The 19582-nt window shown below is 37.2% G+C and overlaps 1 protein-coding gene across 5 annotated transcripts in view; it reads left to right on the forward strand.

The window, feature by feature from the left end:
• The window catches only part of ARB2A (ARB2 cotranscriptional regulator A), a 465105-nt gene that overhangs the window by 437991 nt on the left and 7532 nt on the right, over positions 1 to 19582 (forward strand). For 2 of the 5 annotated variants that reach the window (XM_037011998.2, XM_037012005.2), the window contains one exon: positions 13554 to 19491. The exons of 1 other annotated variant lie outside the window; for it this stretch is intronic. In XM_037011998.2, coding sequence (XP_036867893.2) covers positions 13554 to 13696 — 143 coding nt within the window. In that variant the 3' untranslated portion in view covers positions 13697 to 19491. Of the gene's footprint in view, positions 1 to 1214; positions 6124 to 13553; positions 19492 to 19582 lie in introns of those variants that run through there. 2 more of the 5 variants (XM_073234047.1, XM_037012002.2) reach the window with 2 other exon arrangements.

The following is a 19582-nucleotide window of genomic DNA, read 5'->3' on the forward strand; positions in this document are numbered from 1 at the left end:
ATGTAAATTGTAGCTCCCTTCTACACAACTTGTAAATGTATTTTTTTTTCTAATTAATGGGTAGAGCATTCTTTACTATTGGGGTCCCTAAAGTACTTCTATCTTGATAATACAGGTTTCCCTTTGTTTATAACTTTCTCTTAGGAAAGTTTCCTACAACTCATGTTTCTACTGATGGATATAAATTGTTGAAAAGCATCGAAATCTGACCATCTTATTTAAGTAACCAACACCTTCCTTTTTTACTGTGCAGGTTAATAATCCTCCACCTCAGTTAACCTTTTAAGTGGATTCACAGGCTTTCCCCACCAGTATAACTTTTTAAATTTTCTCTGTGGAATAGAAATAAAACAATAGATGCCATCCACCTACTGTGATGCCCAAAGGGTATGTTTGAGATTCTTTGGGAAATAATTCCATCCATTACTACTTTAACAAGATCCAAGTAATAATTCTGACTCTGATTTTAAAATACTTGGGAAAAAGGATTTTATGGCCCTACAATTTAATATAAAATGTTGCTTATAGCCAGTATACAAAGCAAAGAAGTGGGATTATATGTACTTGCAAAATTTTGCACCACATGTAAAATATACTTTACATCTATTACCATATTTCAAACCCCAGGAGTGTAAATATTTACAAACCCGGAAGTAAATTTAATTTCTTGAGCTATAATGAAAGATTTCAGCCTGTTAGTCTTCTGGACAGTTTGCAGGACAGCCTATGTGGAAAACCCTATTAGAGTTTTGAAATGTCATTTTAGGATGAAATTCAGTATAGATGCAGTAAGGATTATAATTGTAAACAGTTTTTATAAGCCTTTATAGTAATTGTTCAGCCATATCTGGCTCTGTTCAATTTTTGTCATGAATTAGCCCTTAATGGAATTTTACTGTTAATTTAAGTGCTCATGTATTTTCTCTATATTGATACTCTGAAATATTTTCTGGTATTGAAGTTATCAGTCCTGTCTACTATGTTCTCATGTCATTTTCTAAACTAATCAATAGTAGGAATTCACTACATTTACATGACATATTTATGAATATATGTATTTAATTTAAAATCAGCACATCTTTAACTTGATGAAAGATGTTATTCTGTATGTATTAATGGTATTGTGTAAATAAGTTCAGGATTCTTTAAGGATTCTTGCCATGTAGAAGGAGGTTGCATTGTGAGTTGTGATTTTTGTCTGCTTGTTTTTTAAGGACATTCAAAGAGGAAATGCTTTGGGGGAGAGAACTGGAAATGAAATTAAAGTAACACCAGACAGCATGAAGGCAACTCTAGACTTGGAGACTGAATGTAACAAAAATAGTCTATTTCTACATTATCTTAACTAGAATGAAAAGAAATCACAGTGTGGGGAGAATAACTCACTCCAGAAGCTGTCACTGTCTGTCATAAAGTGACAAGGAGCTCTCATGACCAGTAGTCAGCAGCTAGATGACATTACCTGACAAAAATAGGGCTTTTTTAAGTTGTGTTATCAAGAAATCAATCAAAATAGAAAATATATTAATTTTGTACCTGTTTTATATTAGTCATAATAACTTGCTTTATGTGATACTGTATTGACCCAGTTAGTTAATGGTATATGAATACATTTGAGGCCATTTTGGTTATAGTCTAAAGTTTTCATAAATATACGACTGGAAGAAATAAAAGCCATAAGAATTAGAGAAGAAAAATTAAAACTGAAATTATTCACTTATAATTGTTTATGTAGAAAATTCAAAATCTATAGATAAATGTTTAGGATGAAAAGGATAAGTTAGCAAGGTTGCTGGATACAAAAGCATTATACAAAAATCAGTTGAGTTTTTATATATCAACAAGCATTTGAAGTAGCATCAATAAATATGCAGTATTACAAAAATAAAGCTGAGAGACACATCATGTTCATAATTTCAGTCACTCAACATAGTAAAGATGTCAGTTCTCTCCAAATTGGTATGCAGGTTTAACATTATTCCTGTCAAAATCCCAGCAAGATATTTTGTAGATCTGAACTTCTGAAGTCACCAAGATGACTCTCACTTCTGATACCAACTGTAAGAGGATATCCCTAAGATCACCTTCAGGTTTGATCATTTGCCAGGACTCACAGAACTCACTTCAGTGAAGGCTGTTATATTCATGGTGACAGTCTTACACAGCAAAAGGGTACAGATCAGCCAAGGAAGAGGGCATGCTGGGCAGAGTCAAGGGAAGTTCCAAAGTGAGTTTCCAGTTGTCCTTTTCCAGTCAAGTCATGGACAGTGCTGTCTTCTCCCAGCAACAGTGTGTGAGAATACTTATGGAGTATTACATACCAGGGAAGCTCACCCAAGTGTTGGTGTCCAGAGTTTAACTAGGACTTAGTTAGATTGACATGGTTGACTGTCTGCATGGCTAACTGTAGTCTCTAGATGCTCCAGAGGCCCAGATGATACCTTTTTGGGCAAGGTCAATCCTTTACAGTAAGTATAGACTAGATTATTCTATAATTTATATAGAAAGACAAAGGAACTATTACCTACTTACTAGAATGGAAGAATCAGTCTATGATTTCAATACATTATGGCAAAGATACATAGAAACTAGATCACTCAGACATTGCTGGAAGGAATCTAAAATGGTACAGTGACTGAAAAACAGTGGCAGTTTCTTGAAAAACTAAACATGCAACTAATGTGCAGCCCAGCAACTGTACCCTTGGGCATTTATCCCATAAAAACAAAGATTATTTCACATAAAAATTTGTACATGAATGTTTACTGCAACTTTAGTCATAATAGCCATAAACTGGAAACTACCCAGATGTCCATGAACATGGAAATGGTTAAACAAACTGTGATATATCCATACCATAGAATATTACTCAGCAGTAAAAAAGAACTATTGATACACACATCTAAATAAATCTCCAGAGAATTAAGCTGAATGATAAAAGCCAATCCCAAAAGAGTGCATATGGTATGATTCCATTTATATAACATTCTTGAAGTGATAAAAGTATAGAACTGAAGAATATATTAGTGGTTTCCAGGGGTTAAGGAGGGCCCAGAAAGGGAAGTAGGCATGGCTATAAAAGGCCATAGGTGATCTTTGTGATGATAGAAATTTTCTGTATTTTAATTGCAGTATTGACAATATCCTGGTTGTCATATTGTACTGTGGTTTTACAAGGTGTTATTATTGAGGAAAATTATAAAAGGGACATAGTATCAATCTGTTATTTCTTACAACTGCATATGAATCTAGAATTATTTCAAAATAAAAAGTGTAATTGAATTAATGAATGAATGAATATAAAAAATAAAGTGATTGAGAAAGTGATAAAACTTCATTAGAAAGCATTAAAAATGACTTAAGTAAGTGGCAAGATATATCATGTTTGTTGATTGGATGACTCATATTGTAAGTATATCAGTTCTCCCCAAATTGGCCAATAGGCTTTAGTACAATTCCAAATCATTAAGTGACTGGGGCTAGTTTATCACCTCCTCCTTCCTCTGCTTCCTTCCTCCTTTTATTGGCCGCAAAGTAAAGGTCTGTGTGTTTGAAAGTCTGACAAAACAATACAAAATGATGCTATGGATACAAACATTCATGTAATGAATCATCTATGTTTTCAAAACACCAGTAGCACTTTGCTTTTTAAATTCTCAAGTTTTTACAACCATGATCTGTATGCTACCATTTCTTTAAATGGTGATCATCATCAAAATAGTGCAAGAACCATAGAAAAATTCTATGATTCTATGTTAAATAATATTTAGTAAGTATCAGTTTTCTGGTGAATCTGTTTCAGACAGTTGTTTATACAACACCTATTAAGCCTCAACTATGATTTCTGGAATAAAAAGTTTTGAAGCATCATCCCCAAAGACTTGAAGATAAAACAAGGTATTTTTTTAAAGCAATGTATTTTTCATGCCCAAAATGACTAGTTAAGCAAAACATGTGTATGATAATGTAGTAAAGACTGGATACAAAGTACTAAAACATGAAGAAAAGAAGTAGTTGATTTGGTTAAGATTAATCGAAAAATGCTTACTAGAGGAGATAAAATATTGAACTGGATCTTAAAACATACATCTTCTGAAAAATGTTTCTATTTCAGTGTTTTAACGAATTTGTAAATATTAACTATATTGCAGCAAAATGTCTGTGAAACTTTGGCTTATCACAACCTCTCTTAAGTTTAGATTTCTTACCTGTGAAATGAAACTATTGGATGAAATTTTATCCACAGTCCTTTTCATAGCTTTACTATTTTATGTTTGATATGTTTCTATCTGCATCTAAATTTGGACCAAGCCAAATACATCTTGGAAATAAAAGCTCTTAAACAGTTAGACTCTCTGAGAGCTCTCAGTTCTGACACTTACCTAAATTGCTTTGATACTAGAAAATTGTGTTTACTAGATAAGCACAACATTTTAGCTAAAGAGATCTGGAAGATACTTTGGTTATTTGTCAGTGCTTATCAAACTCGTTGCTAATGGACTGTGTATCACCTGAGTCTACTTATCATTTCGTTGGAGAAGAAGAAAAACATTCTACTTCCTTCAGCTTTCGTTAAAGAGTATCCAGTTGTCACAATATTCTGATTTTAGAGGAATTTATTTCTTAACTCTAAAAGCCAACCCATATACTTCAACATAATGTATATTTATCATTCTGTGTTGAAGATGAGTAAAGTTTGGCCCTGCCTTCAAAAACTTTATAATGGTAATTTCTTCTCTGGCTGGACTTCAGAATCATCAGAATCACAGATGCCCAATCCGTAAGATTTTGAAAAGGTTTAAGAAATACCAGTTGGCCTGGGAAGATAGGGAGTACCAATAGAAGAGAAATTGAGGGATAAACCTTAAAAGAAGGCTGGAGCCAGAAAATGGAGAGCTTTAAACCAAATTAAAGAATTTCAATTTATTTGATAGATTATGAGGAGCCTTTGGATATTTTTGAGCAGAGAAAGAGGTACATGACACAAATGGTAACAGAATTTTTCATATGGTGGCAAGGTACAAGATAGGGGAGAGATTGAAGGCAATGACACAAGTTAGGAAGTTTCTGAGTTCTAAATGATAGGTCATTAAATTTAGAGTGGTAATGGGGGGATGGAAAGGGAGAAAGACTGGAAAAACTTTTCTGAGGTGTGTCAGGATTTGGTAACTGATTGGATCAGGAGGCAGCAAACAAGGAAGGAAGGAGAAAAAAATCAAAGATGACTGAGCAGCTTTGAGCTGGAGTAGTTAAGAGAATGTTGTGTCCATTCATAGAAATGAAGAACTCAGTGGAAAAGCCTGCCTGGAGAATAAACATACCAGTTACCTCTAGACTGCTTGCAGAAATGGAATTCTGTGACATGTATTTCCCATCCCAACACCTTCCCACCACACACAACAGTCCTTCTAAGGGCTAAGAAACCAGAGGTATCAGTATAAATAACAAGAGCAAAATTGTTGGGAAAATACTGTTTCCATAAATGACAAGAGCAAAATTGTTGGGAAAATATTATTTCTAGTTCACCTCCATTTTTTTATTCGCTACTTTAAAATACTATTTTATAGACTCTTTTTCAACTCTTACTGCATATTACTATTACTGTATCATTAATTTATTTATATGAACTAGCAGGAAGTTACTCTGCAGTTTGTAGAAGAGCAAGCAATAGAGAATGCTCTAAGGTGGAAGGACGTGGTAAATGTGATTAGGAAGGGTTAAACCCATCATTCTAATTCCCCATAATCCATTCACTATTCACCACCTACCAACCAGTGTACACTTAAAATGCAAATCAGATTATATTTCTCCTCTGCTTGAAACTCTGCAAGAAGCTCTTCCATTGCAAATGGGGATAAAATTCAAACCTGTCACTGTGGCCTGTGGCACCTCCCGTGGTGTGGAGGCCGCCTGCCTCTCTGAGTCATGGTTCCCTTTCCCCCTCACCCAGCTTTTCAGTTGCTCTGTCCTGGCAGGCTGTCTCCTCCTTAGAGCCCCTGCCCTTGCTCTTCTATGACCTTGCCTGCAGCACTGCAACTCCCGACCTCGTCTGGCTCCTTGCCATTCAGGTCTCAGGGCAGAAGTCTTCTCCACCCAATCCAAGTTGCTGCCACCTCTCCTCATCTCACCTCCTCCTCCTCATTGTCTTCATGTCCACCTAGTGTTTTCTTCACAACGCTTCTGACTCTCTAAAATTATCATGTCCATTAGTTTACATGTTCATTGGCTGTCATCCCCCTCAGCATGTATGCTACAAGGGCAGGGCTCACCACTGCATAACTAGCCCCAAGGAATCATGCCTAGCATACAATAAATACATGCATGAATGTATGCATCAATCAGTCACAAGACCCCTGGAAAGACTGCCCACAAATTATATCCTGTAGAATAGAATCCACAACTAAGGGAGGAGGACCACAGAAGATTCAGATATTTGACCCAGGAAATGGGTTTTTTGTTTTGTTTTGTTTTAAAATACAGTACGTATTTTGCAGTTCATTCCATCTCACCTCTCCCTCCCTGTCTCTTGATCTTTCTCAATCTCTCCCTCCCTCTATCGCTCTTTCTCTTTCTCACGCACATACAAACACACACTGGCAGCCATAAGCCATAGGTACCTAGCTAGAAACAGACAGAGAAGCTAGCTAGGAAAGGAAGGCTGACAAGATATCTATAAATCTGTACTAGCCCTCTCCTACAGAATTATTTTAGAATGGGGCACTATAAAGTTCTTTTCTGATTGTGCTGGGAGTAATGGGAACAGAAACCTGTATGTATGGTTCTTTGCATTTCCTTGTCTGGTGCTCTGTGCTGCTCCTGCAATCTTTTGGTAAAGTTACTTTTGAAAATGACAAGGGGAATGTTTGCCTGCACCTGGGCTCAAATTTTAAAGAGAAGCAATATCCCTGGAGGCCACAGCATATCCTTTGTGGGATATATCCCAGTATATCCTTGGAGGCCCAATATCCCTTGTGGCAACAGTAAGAGTAGATGGGAGACAAGAATTAAAACAAAAGAAAGCAATTCTGTACCAGCTGTCTGACTTTGATAGGCAACTGGCACAATAAAAACACACCTATTTTTTATTGGTTAGGAGGTCTGCTAGGTTAAGGTCAAAGATGTGCAGCTACTGCAGGCAGTCTGCTCTGCCTAAGAATAAGTTTACTCGCAGAGTTGTCTCTCTGGGTCTTAAGCTGCACTGCACCCTACCCACTCCCCTCCCCTTGCATAGATGAGAGATACAGAAAAGAAGCTGGAGGACAGGACAGGCTGCCCCAGAAGCTGCAAATGACCCAAAAGTTTCTACCACTGATTTTATGTCTTTGTTTCATCCTGTCTCTTATCTCTCGTCAAACTTGTGGACTTGCCTTTAGGGTCTCAACACAATCTCAGCTTTAATGGGTTTGCAATGGTGTTGACAGTGGAAGGGGACTTGCCTGTAGCTTACAAAAGCAATTTAAGGAGGCAAGGCAGCATGTTTGCTGAGCTACTCTTGGCGTTTCCCCTACAAGTCTCAGTGAACATCCCACCCCACTGCACTTATTACCCTCTCCCCCAGGGTGGCTGAGTCTCACCTGTGCCTTCTAACTTGGAGAGTCTACCATTAGGAAATTTTCCTGATCAAATATTGATAAATCTGTATTTTTTTAAGTGATTTTCTTAAAAGCTCTAGAATTCATTTTAAAATGATTTTAGTAGTTGTATTTTACCTCTTTTTAGAAGGCACATTATTTGTCAGTGCTTTGGTATTTCTCTAATTCTTTACAACTTTCTAAAAATAACTGCTGGTGAGCTCATAAATTCATTAGTTAATCCCACTGAGACTCAATAATGCATATTACAGACCTCCTGATTTTTATATATTAGATTGTCTCCAGAATTCCCTTACCTGTTATTATCAACATAGCCATATTGACAGGCTCTTCATTACTTCCTAATTGCCCATATTTCTTTTTCTTGTTAAAGATCAATTTTAAAATCAAGCCTTGTCATTTTGAAAGTATCATAGACATGTTATCCTGTTAATATCAATGCGTTTCTATCTTTCTAGGTTTTTTTTCATTCCCCCTTTATCACAAGAAACATAAAACTTATTCATTACCTTTTATTTTAAAAACAAATTCTTCTGTTTGGGAGGTTTTCAGTGAGAGGGTAAGGGCACATGCTAGTTTTTTTCCTCTGGAACAAAGATATAAAAATAATATTTCATATTCAGAGGTGACTTTGTGAATAGTTACATTCCCTATTGTAAACCAGGCCCTAAAATGTAAATTATGCACAGATTGTCAAAATTACTCCATGACCTTCTGGTCTAGGATTACATAAAATAAGGTGACTGGCAATATTTATAATAGTGAATGGCTGACCAATAAATTTTCCTAGATTATCTCCTTGGTAAGAATTTACTCAGACTATGCATCGTATTCTAGTAAACCTCATCTCTGGCAAATCTTCATTGAGTGTGTATGTGTGATATAATTTGAAGAATGATTATTTACTTTCCCAGAAATTTCTTCACTTTACTAAGAAATTCATTGAAGAAGTAAAGAATCCTCTTCTTTTTTAAAAATATACTATTTACAGAAATTATATTTACATATAGCTTTTTAAGCATCTACTGCATAAAAAGAGGTACAGCCTCAGAGTAATCTACATCTGCCAAAGTAAACATCAGGATTTTGGCTGCTAAGCTATTTTGGCATAGTTTTAGCCCCCAGAAAAAAATTCTGGGCACCAAGATCAAGTGACGAGGAGTGTGGACAAGGCTGACTTGTAAGAAACACTTGGATTGAAGTCATCACAGTAAGAAGTAAAGGGAATAGACAAGTCAGAAGATACAGGAATGTTTTCTTCTCTCTTAGCTTATTCTTTGAGCACTCCATTTTCAGAGCTATTTCTAACCATTTCTTAATTTCTAAATACTATTAAATAAATGTAGTCTCACTTTTTCTCAGTTCCATTACATGACACTTATTCTTAAATATACAGTCTTTTGGGAAAACAGATGACACATTTTAGCAATATGGTCTTTCTCATATGAGTTATAGTCTCCTCCTTCATCCTTATGTTTCTGATCCTTTTGACCATTTGTGCTACCTTTTCCATTTTGAAATTTGCTACAGTTCATTTTTGAAAGTTTTCGTTTTCAAGTGATAGATACAGAATAAATATTCAGTGCAGTATTTTAATTGGAATCCTGGCCCCTGCCTTTTGGTAATTTCACAATGAATAACATCGTGGACAAATAGAACTTATGAAAGAAACATTAAGAGAAATAAAAGGCACTTTTCTACTCTGTATGGGGATAAAAGAGAGAAGAGTAGAGTTCAGAATAGAGGGCAAATTAATCTCTAATGTAATAAAAAAAGAATTAACTATTCATTTTATTTAAGCTGACCCTTGATCCTCTAAATACCTCCACTTACAACAAATATTACACAGTGCTTTTACTGTCCTAAAATAAATTCTAAAGATAACATAACCCACCTACTTACAGGGTTACTAAATTATTGTAATGCTCTAGTTAATATATGGAAAGAATAAAAAGAAAAGTAACTCAAAAATAATATGCATATCGATATTTAAAGTGCTCAGGCAAATATACATGAGAAGGTATTAATAGTCGTCAGATACTTGGTCCTGGGAAGAGAATCACCAGGAAGCCCGTGGCTACAAGAGCAGGCCAGTGCAGATGTGCTTTCTGGGGACTCGGGTACCATGGGCACCAGCAGTGAAGACACAGAATCCCTGCAGTTTACACGGTAGTTGGATTCCTGGAAAATTCTGTGTATATTAAAATCATGCCAAAAGTACTTTTGAGATTATTTGCCAAAAATATCTAAATTCTAAGCCTATGTAATCGTAAACAGGTTTTTCAACTGTATGAATAGCTGGTGGAACATGTGAAAACCATGTGGGATTCAGAACAATTCTTCATTGTGCTGCCATGCCCTGCAAACTACAGGATGCTCAGCACCCCTGGCCTTCTTCCGTTAAATGGCAGCAGCTCCTTCCAGTCATTCTGACCACCAAAAATACCCCTAAAATTTTCCAAAATGCTGCAGAGGCCACTACTATCCCTACTAAGAACCACTGATTGAAACTGAGCAAAGGTGCTTTTTTGTAATAATTGATACTGAATTTTTGTAATAATTGAAACTGAATTGATTTTATGGATTAGAAGACTGAATTTGCCCTGAAAGTAAATTACCCAGTAAGAACAAGCCTGCCAGTCAAAGGAATATAAAAATCACTCTCTGAGAACATGGCAAGTATTTCATATGGGGAATCCCTTTATTCCCTACACTGTGGGAATCTCTCTAGACTGGGAAATGGGGTTTGAAAAGTGGAAAGGAGAGCCTTTGATAAGGGTGAACTTGTGCTAGAAGAGAGACCAGGCTCTGACTGTAAAACCATGTTTGTGCCCTTCAAGTAACATGGTTAGTGCTAACTGGAATAATTTCTATATTACCTACACATTATTGTAGCTTATTAATAAATGGCTGCTTTTTTGACTGGCCTGAATTTTCCCCTTTTATATCCTTTTATGAATAGGTAATGTAAGGGCCTAGTGTTGTTATCCTGATGGAATAATTTCCCCTAAAGTGTATTTTTTAAGCACTAGAAAGCTGCTCTCAAAAGTTTCAGTTCTGTAAGCATTGCTATGGTAGATGTTTATATGAATTTTAAATATTTTCATTGAACCCTGGCTCTGAATTTTTGGACGTGGTCTCCAACTATGTTCTTGAAATTGTGTATGCTGCCCCAGATGAGCATGCAATTACCTAACTTCCAAATGCTATTTTAAAATTATTAAAAATCTACTTTCAAAAATTTTGAAAGGAAAGCTATTTGTGCATAAAATATTCATGTTACCACTCAGGTTAGAAATGTTAATATATGGAAAGAATAAGAGGAAAAGTAAAATATTTACTCCCTCCCCCACTCCATTCTTTGTTATTCAGTTTCTAATCCACCTTGCTTATTACCTTGACTCCTAGCAATTTCCCTCCTCTGACAGAGCACACATCCTCATTCTTTATACTCTTAAATTGCAAGAGTAAATATTAGAGAGCCAGTGTAGGTACTGTTATCTCAGGGACAATGGTCTTTTCAGCCCAGGACTAATCAAACAAAATCATCATAAGCTAAAACTAAAGTCTTTGTAGTGATTTTATCACCAGGGAAATTTGTTCATCCTTCAGAAAGATTGTCACCAGAAAAGAAAAAAGAAAGGAGTTAAAATTTCTTCAGACCATTGACTCCTTAGGTCCCTCTAGATTCATAAATTGAATTGGCTTTCAAGGGGTGGGAGGAATTATGAGATGGTTCCCTGAGAAAGCTTACAAATTGATCATAGCCTTGGTAACACTAGTAAGTGTGAGTGTGATCACTATGGAGGAGATGCCAAATGATCCTGGAAGCATGGGAAATGAGGATAGAGACAATTAACACTTTTTTCCCCCTTATTGTGTTTGGGGATGGGTGTTGCCATGTAGTATGCATCTGAGAATAGTCTTTCAAAAAAAGCAAATACGATTGATTTTAAAATATTTTATCATTGTAAGTGCAATTAGTAGTTATTATTGAAATGAAACTAGAATTACAAGCACTATAGAAATAGGGGCAAGCATTTCTTAAATCTATCCAAAAACCAACTCCTTTCTAGATATACACACCAAGTATTATTTAAAGTAGGTGGTATGAGCGTATCTAGAACTGTTCAGTTGAGTTTGGAGAATATATGCCTTCAAATTCAAAAGAATAATTTAGAATTGTCATCTGAATAAATTGGTGAAAACTAGAATAATAACAAATACCTGGATATTACATGTATTTCAAATAACTTGAAAATGTACACACCTATTGATGCAGGCAAGCATAAATATAGTTTTTTTCCCAATAATTCTATTAGGACTTGTCAAAATCCAGCCAGGCACTTTAAGATTTGCCAGGATAAGCCTACATATGTCTCTCTCTCCCACTGAATATCATTGGTGTTTGCTTGAAATGAGTACACAAATACAGAAATAACCTCATTTTTTAGTCTGAATACAGTAGTGTGGGGCAATATTTCTCAAGGATATGACTCCAATACTGGATTTTAGTTTTAGAAGCAGGTTCATAGGGTCAATCTGCAGAGAAGAGGATAGAGAGCATCCTTGTAGGGGTACCTATGAAGAGGGTCATTCTCCAGGACTAGCTCCCTCCACTAAGTCACAGACTGTAGCTGTCTGCTCTGAGTGCAGCCATAGCATCCTTATTGTTGTAACTCCCAGATTGTGATACTGTCACAAAACTGTTGCTAGGCAACAAATGTGGTTACCAGGTCTCAGCGAATAGCTGAAGGGGAAAGCAAAGTGTTGCACCATTGTAGAGTAACCATAGCAATGACCTACTATTACAGACTAAAGAATTATCATTAACAATGTTAAAGTATCAGACAGAGGCCCAGAATCCCGAGACTTCCAAGCAGTATCCCTCTGAATAATTGAGTGATCTAGGAAGAGATTTCAACTCTTTCAAAGCTACCCACTCATTATTTCTATGGGAGAGCCTTCGTAATTATTATTTTTATTTAAGTAAAAAAAATTTTCAGTTATGCAGCCCCTAGTAAAATGATATAAGCTATTCCAAAGAGACAAAAACAGATGTCCTCATCTGTTCTCATGTCTACATCAATGTATTTTTTGCCTGTTAAACAAGGTAGATTTGAGATATACTGTACATTAGCACTAAATTGAAGCTGCAGAAGGCTGTCGTAAAATACTGTAACCCCATAAACTGGCAATTCAACCTGCATTTTCTAAGTTGAATTGTTCCTGACAAAATAGGAGGCCTAGATGTTTTTAGTAGTCACTGCTTTGAAACATTTTTTTAGCGTTTCTGAAACTGTCACCTGAAATCCGTGAAAATGTAGCCTGCTAGGACACCTCTAAGCATAGTCTCTTTTGAACCCCGTCCTTCATTAAGCATCTCATATAATTTGGTCGCAGTGACCTCGCTGAGGCAATCACGACTAACAGCACAGCTTCCGGGAGAGGAATGAACAATTCCATTTATTTTTTAATGTTGGGAAGCAAAAAGAGACGTGGGGTGCTCTGAGGCGCTGCGTGTAGAAGCGGAATCCGCGCGCAGGGGAAAACAAACCCCGCGCGCGCGGAGCCTGGGGAAGTGGGTGGTTTCGAGGCGAGAGAGGGAGTGGCCCTTCCCGCCGCGCGCCTCGATTGGCCCGCAGGGGCCGCCCGGCAGCGCCTGGGGAGCCCCGCTGGGGGAGTCCGGGCCGCGTCCCCGCGCCGGAGGCGGGCTGGGAGCTCAGGCCCGAGGCGGCGTGGGGCTCGAGTCGCCGCCGGCGGGCCGCGGACTCGGTGGACGTCGGCCGCCCCCGGACCGGGGAGCGAGGGGAGCCCTCAGGTATGGGCGGGGCCTGGCGGGGCCGCCCCGGGCCGCGAACGCGCGCCCGCGAGGGGCGGAGGCGGGGCCGCGCGCCGGGGGCTCGGCTCGGCCTGACGGGCGCCGCCCGCCCTCTGGTAACCGAATCTGTGTTTTTGCAGGCACCGACCGTCACGAGCTAACTTCCTGGAAGAGCTTCCCGTCTATTTTCAAATTCTTTACCGAAGCCTCCGAGGCAAAGAGCAGTTCCCTGCGGCCGGCCCTCACGCGGCGCTCCCACAGAATAAAGCACGAAGAGCTGTAAGAGAAGAACGAGCGCGACAGGGGAGGGGGCGCAGAGGAGCCTCGCGCGAGCATGCATCCACACGTCTCCGGCCTGCCTGTTGTCGGCGAGCACTCTCCCAGCCCCTTATTAGATTGTTTTCTTTCTAGAGCACAGGGTCGTGATATATACATCTAAATAGCGTTTTGCATTATTTCTAGATGAGTGCAACTGTCAAAGCAATATGGGTTCACTGGTCGTGCCTCCTGCGGGCTGGGCTCGGGCTTCGCGCGGCCCGTCACCGCGCAAATTGAGGCTGACAGCGCCCTGCCCCGTGCGGCCGGCGCGCCTCTAATTGCCCGGACGGAGCCCGTGCGGCCCTGCGGGGCGAGCGGCGTCTGCGCGGTCCTACCGCCCTCTGCAGCGCAGCCGCGCCCCCCGCCGCGGCTCGGGTTCCTGTCCCTGCCTAATCATGTCCATTTTTTTTCCTCCACCAACAGAAGCAAACTTTTATTCTGGATTTCAGACTTTAATGTTATGTAGGTTTTTCCCTGAGGGTGTCTTATGCCTTTTCTTTTTTTTTTTTTAACTGAGCTCCCCTCCCCAACCCAAGAAAAGCCAAATTTAAATTCAGAACATGAATGCCATGATTTACTACGTAGCCTTGGGAGTGCAAATTGTTCTGTCCCTAACGATCTATTTTCACTTCGAAATCAGAAGAAAAATTTTGCATAAAAATCTACAAAGTACCGAATCCGCATTACCGCTGAAAATGAGATTTTACAGGTCTCTAATTTAAGAAGAGATTGTTTAAAAAACATTATGATAAGCAAGTCTTTTAAGTGTCAAAAGTCCCGTTTACAATGGAATTTCCAACCTTATCATTAGAATTGACTTTTCTAAATATATAATGTGTATTGAGGGGCATTGTAATTTAGATAGAACACTTAAGTTTTGCTTTTAAGTCTTTATGTGGAAAAAGTTCGTTGTTAATCCTGACTAAAATGATCTATGCTGAGCCTCCATGGAGTTAGACCCTTTCAGGGATAGAATTTTTTATTGTCATCAGGAAAATGAAGCGGTGTGCTCTTGAGCCTTTTGCTTCTGAAAGGCTAAGTGAAGCTAAAATGACTCCTTCAGTTTTCTGCCCCAACAGAAAGGAATAAACCTGGTATGAAAGATTTTCACCTGTCAATCCAATGGTATAATTTTTAGTGGTCCACTTCCTCTGTAGGATTTTACCCTACAGTTTGAATAACTAAGGATTTTAATCCAGCTAAAATCTGGCCAACACTGTGAAATACAAGAGGTAAAAAAAAGATTTTATGGACTTTTACATTCAACTATTAAATATTAACATTACTAGAAGAATTTAGTTACCTGATGAACATTCTGTTTCTGATAGATGAAATTTAATGTTTCTTCATCCTTTTTTATTTAAAGTATATGCAACAGTATGCCTGCCTTATTTGAGGACACGGTAACATGTACCCAAAATGACTGAGAATTGTCTGACTCCTCAGAAAAATAACTTAAAATAACCACCTCATGGATAAAATGTTTTTATATTATGAACCTATTTCAGCAAATTTTAAGACTGATGATAGCTGTTTTTCATATACAAGTACATTAATTAGTTCTTACACTTTCAATGATGGCAAATTAAAGTGATTTTTTGTAGTAGTCATACATGCATATTTTTTGACATTATTTTAGCAGAAACATAGGAAAAATCAAAGCGTCATTTTATTCAGCTTCTGGATGACTTAAAATGTATAACCCCAACAATGTCAAGCATGTTGGTCTGCAATATTTTCTGTTTTAGAAGTAAAGGTGAACTGTGTAAAAAAAAAATGCTACCTCTATTGAGAGGATTTGAGAATTTGTGTCGCTTGAATATGTTTTTCAAAGTATTATAAATTGTATGGTGTTTTCAGTATATGAAAATGTTCACAGGAAACTAACTTTATTGCATTTTTTTTAAATCAGCATTTGTGCAATGCTAAATTTGTGAAGCTTCTGCAGCTGAATTACAGCAAAGTAAATATGCTCAGTTTATAAATCTAATTACTCCTATTCTTTCTCTTCAGTTTTCTCACCTACCTTTTTAAAAACCTGTACCTGTAACTAGAGTTAATCACTGTTTAATTGCCTTTCGTACTTTTAAACTACTGGGTCCTTAGGCCTTATTTAACTATCTATAGAGAGCTATTTGCAAACCTAAGTTGTGTAAATATAATTTCTACTTGTGGATCTGAGCTGTAGCCACCGGAGAGCTAGACAAACCATCCCAAACCTCCAACTGATAACTGATAAGATTCCTTGTAATGTACGATTTTTTAATGTTGATTATGGGTGTGTTGGTATAAATGTAATAGTATCATCCACCTCAATTATCCTGGAGTAACAACCAGTTGGTAGTAGTCCGCCTGCTTGGAGGCGACAAGTGTTAACAATATTTTTGCTCTGATCGTTTCCTCTCCACTTTGGTTTTCTTTAGACAGATTTTTAGAGGAGTAGAGGGTTAAAGTTAGGGTGTGGGTGCTTTTTTAAAAATTATGTATTCAGTTCTTTAGAGCAAATGGAATGGGAAGCAAGTAGTTGTTGATAAATCTAAGATTCAGAATAGTCCTGTTAAAAACTTAAAAGCCAGATATTGGCTTTGGGGCTTTCTAAAGGCACCAAACCATATGCCGTTAAATTTTCATGACTATTTGAAGGGGAAGAATCTACTTGTAATAATTGTACTTTTACCAAGTCTCTGCCTTGTGCTTCAACCTGGACTGTGTTATTGTTTCTACGAAAAAATAAAAAGCACAGGAGTTTCCTAAATATTATATATTCTGTTTACTGTTTTAAAATAAAAATGACTTTCCCAACAAGCAGCAGCGTATTATTCTTGCTCAGAAGTTCCTTTACTCTGTATATAGGTCAATAAAAGCAGAAACTTAAAAAGAGTGATGGTCCAGCATTTATCAATGTTTTAAACCTCATAGCTGCTTATTACTACTATTATTGTATTAGTGTTGCTGTAAAGTTACATTTTAACTTCAGTTGAGTGACTGTTTGGCTCGGACCATTCACAAGGCTAACTTTTTTAAGTCATTTGTTTTTAACTTCTAAAGTATCTTAGCTACAAGGAAATTTGAACTTGTTATGAAGCTATTGTTTCATTAAATTCAGTTTTAATACATCATAAACAAATGTGTTTTCCGTAAGATGTCTAGTAAGATTAAGTTACCCTCAAATCTCTACACAGGTTGTTCATCTATTCTGAAAATACCTTATTTACATTGATTTTACAACTTTTCCTTCTTTAAAAAACCTATAACTCCTTTGGGAGAGTGTGGGAGGTGACAAAAATATGTTAACTATATTTCAAATGCTAATAGCTTAGATTTGTTTCATGTTTCTCTGGGTTATCTGGAGTCCCAATCCAAACACGTGTGTATCCTGTTATAATCATAGATTGTAACTGTGAACTGACAGGTTCCTTTTGGAGTCTGTAATCCTGATTCATTTAAGAAAGATTACAGAAAGTATAAAATCCCAAAAACTTTCCCCATGCCTCTGTAGAGAAAATGTCTTTAAATAAATGTGAGACATTCTCATCTTTGAAATATGGGTGGCGAAGAAAGGATAATAATGGTGGTTATTTTATGATTACTTATTAGGGGTTGTAATAATATAAAATAAAAGACTCCAGGAGGTACTCCTTTTCAAAAATTGAATACTTTCCTTCCTTCCTTCCTTGTATAGAGTGACTGAGTGGGAGTCTCTTGAATTGTTCGTCTTCCTTTTATCTAATATTCTATTAATCTCCAAAAAGATCAGTTTGAGTCTGGGAAAGGGTTTTTAATCAACACTTCACAGAGCTTAAAGCTATCCTACCTAAAGCGTGAGCTTTGTTAGGCGGTTTTAGATTTACAGCACAGCAACTGTCATGCACTGTACTAAAAGTAAAGAATGTACACCAAGTGGAAGATATTGAAAAGAGGGAAATAGCACAAAGTCGATTAACGGATATTTGAGAATAGAAGTAGCCCATCAAAGCATTCCAGGGTTTATCTTAAAATCTATGTAGGGCAAAAAAAAAAAAAAAAGCAACAATGATAGTTTTAAACCTCACACTTAAGAGGGATGAATGTTGATTTAATTGATTCATTTGGGTCGATGTTTTTAAAGTTTCACACAGCTGATCTTTCATGTAGTGATGTCTTTAGCAGTCAGTGGTCTGACATGAGCCTTCTCAGATTTCATCAGGGGGACTCTCCATGACATCTAAAATTATGCAACAGCCTATGCAATGGTAATGTTGGAATTGGGAGACCTCAATGCCAAAGAGCATGGTTAGATTGAAGAACTCTTGTTAATTCTTAGCACAAAGGTTTTAGAGGAGTAGTAATTGTAAATGAACCATAAAGGTTAAAGTCACCAGATATTATATCGTGTGCTTTAACTGCTAGATAGAAAAAATCATCCTGAAAGTTTGACCATGAAGTGGATATCACGCAGTGACCAGTATTTTCCCCTTGAATATAAGAAAAACCTTGAAAATGGAAATTTGACTTAATCCATGAGGCCTTCCAGGCAACTTTTCCCAGTCCTTTGCCTTGAGGTTTGTGTAAAACCTTTCACTATATGCTTTGTATTGTTGGAATTGAGTTCTATTTGAAGCACACATGAAACATGTCTCTAGAAAGAAATCTAGAGAAGACCTACATCTTTCTTTCCAGATCTTTCAGCTTTTTCTTCCTTGGCTGTTACATTAGGTAATAAGGGAGACTGTCATAGGTAAAATAATGTTGAACTGTACTTTGTAGCCAGCCTGCAGTACCAATACAAAGAATCTGAAATGAAAAGACAACCAACACCCCAAGAATGATACGTCTCTTTTTAAAGTTTACAATTTGAATAATGAACTTGGATGGAAACTTGGCAGGAAAACAAACCATGGCACCATCACATCACCAACCATTTTCACTTTTCTGTCCAATTTCAGAGTGCATGTGTTTGTGAGTATTTCACTAGATCAGTGACAGCTCTTTATTTGCATAATTATATGCTCTGGTCTGAAGAGAAAACTAACCCCCAAATTTCATGGGTCACCAAACTGCAACAATCAATGTTTTATCACGTATGCTAAGCAAAATCTAAGAAGCTATATGAAGTTTCTTGGGGAGTTTTTACTCCTCAGAAAATTAAAGAGTTTTCCTCTCCTGAATAGATTCAAAATCTTTCCAAGTTCTTTGTAGCTGAATTCTGTTTGAAGGCAAAACTAGAGATTAACATGTAGATCTGGATCTTAGATTCACTAGCATTACTTCAAAGTGGCTTAAGAAGAGCAGCATTTTTGGAACACGAAACTTTTAAATTCTAAGGACTGTCCTTCATGCTTTGAGGAAAATACTTATTGGTCAAATTATGATTAGCAGAAATGAAGTCCAAATTAACTGCAATTGAATATGAAGTTATTTCTTTGAAATTAACTCAGAGTTTTTTTAAATAGAAAAATATGTATATATGCATATATGCGAGTGTGTACACACACATATACATATACATGCACATATATATACACATCCATAGGGGGTGCATATGCCCTTTCCACCAGAAATAAACAACATAGAGAGTATGTAACACAGTAGGTACTCAATATATGTTGATCACCAGGATTGTTTGTAAAATGATTTCCTTTTAAATGTTTCATGTGCAATTCTGCAAGGCATTGTAATATGTATTTTAATGCCTCAAGTTTATTTGCATCTGTAAATTCTCTTGTTTGTATGCAATGTGTATTCATGTTGGCTTTATTTCATTAAAGAAAAATCTATTTACACTGTTGGTGTCTTCAGTTTGTAGGCAATCTGCCAGACTTGAAACACAATAGAGCATAGAGACGCATGCAGGGAGTGACTGTTTGTTATG

This window comes from Manis javanica, chromosome 1, assembly GCF_040802235.1.
Source record: "Manis javanica isolate MJ-LG chromosome 1, MJ_LKY, whole genome shotgun sequence".
NCBI classification, from domain to species: Eukaryota; Metazoa; Chordata; class Mammalia; order Pholidota; family Manidae; genus Manis; species Manis javanica.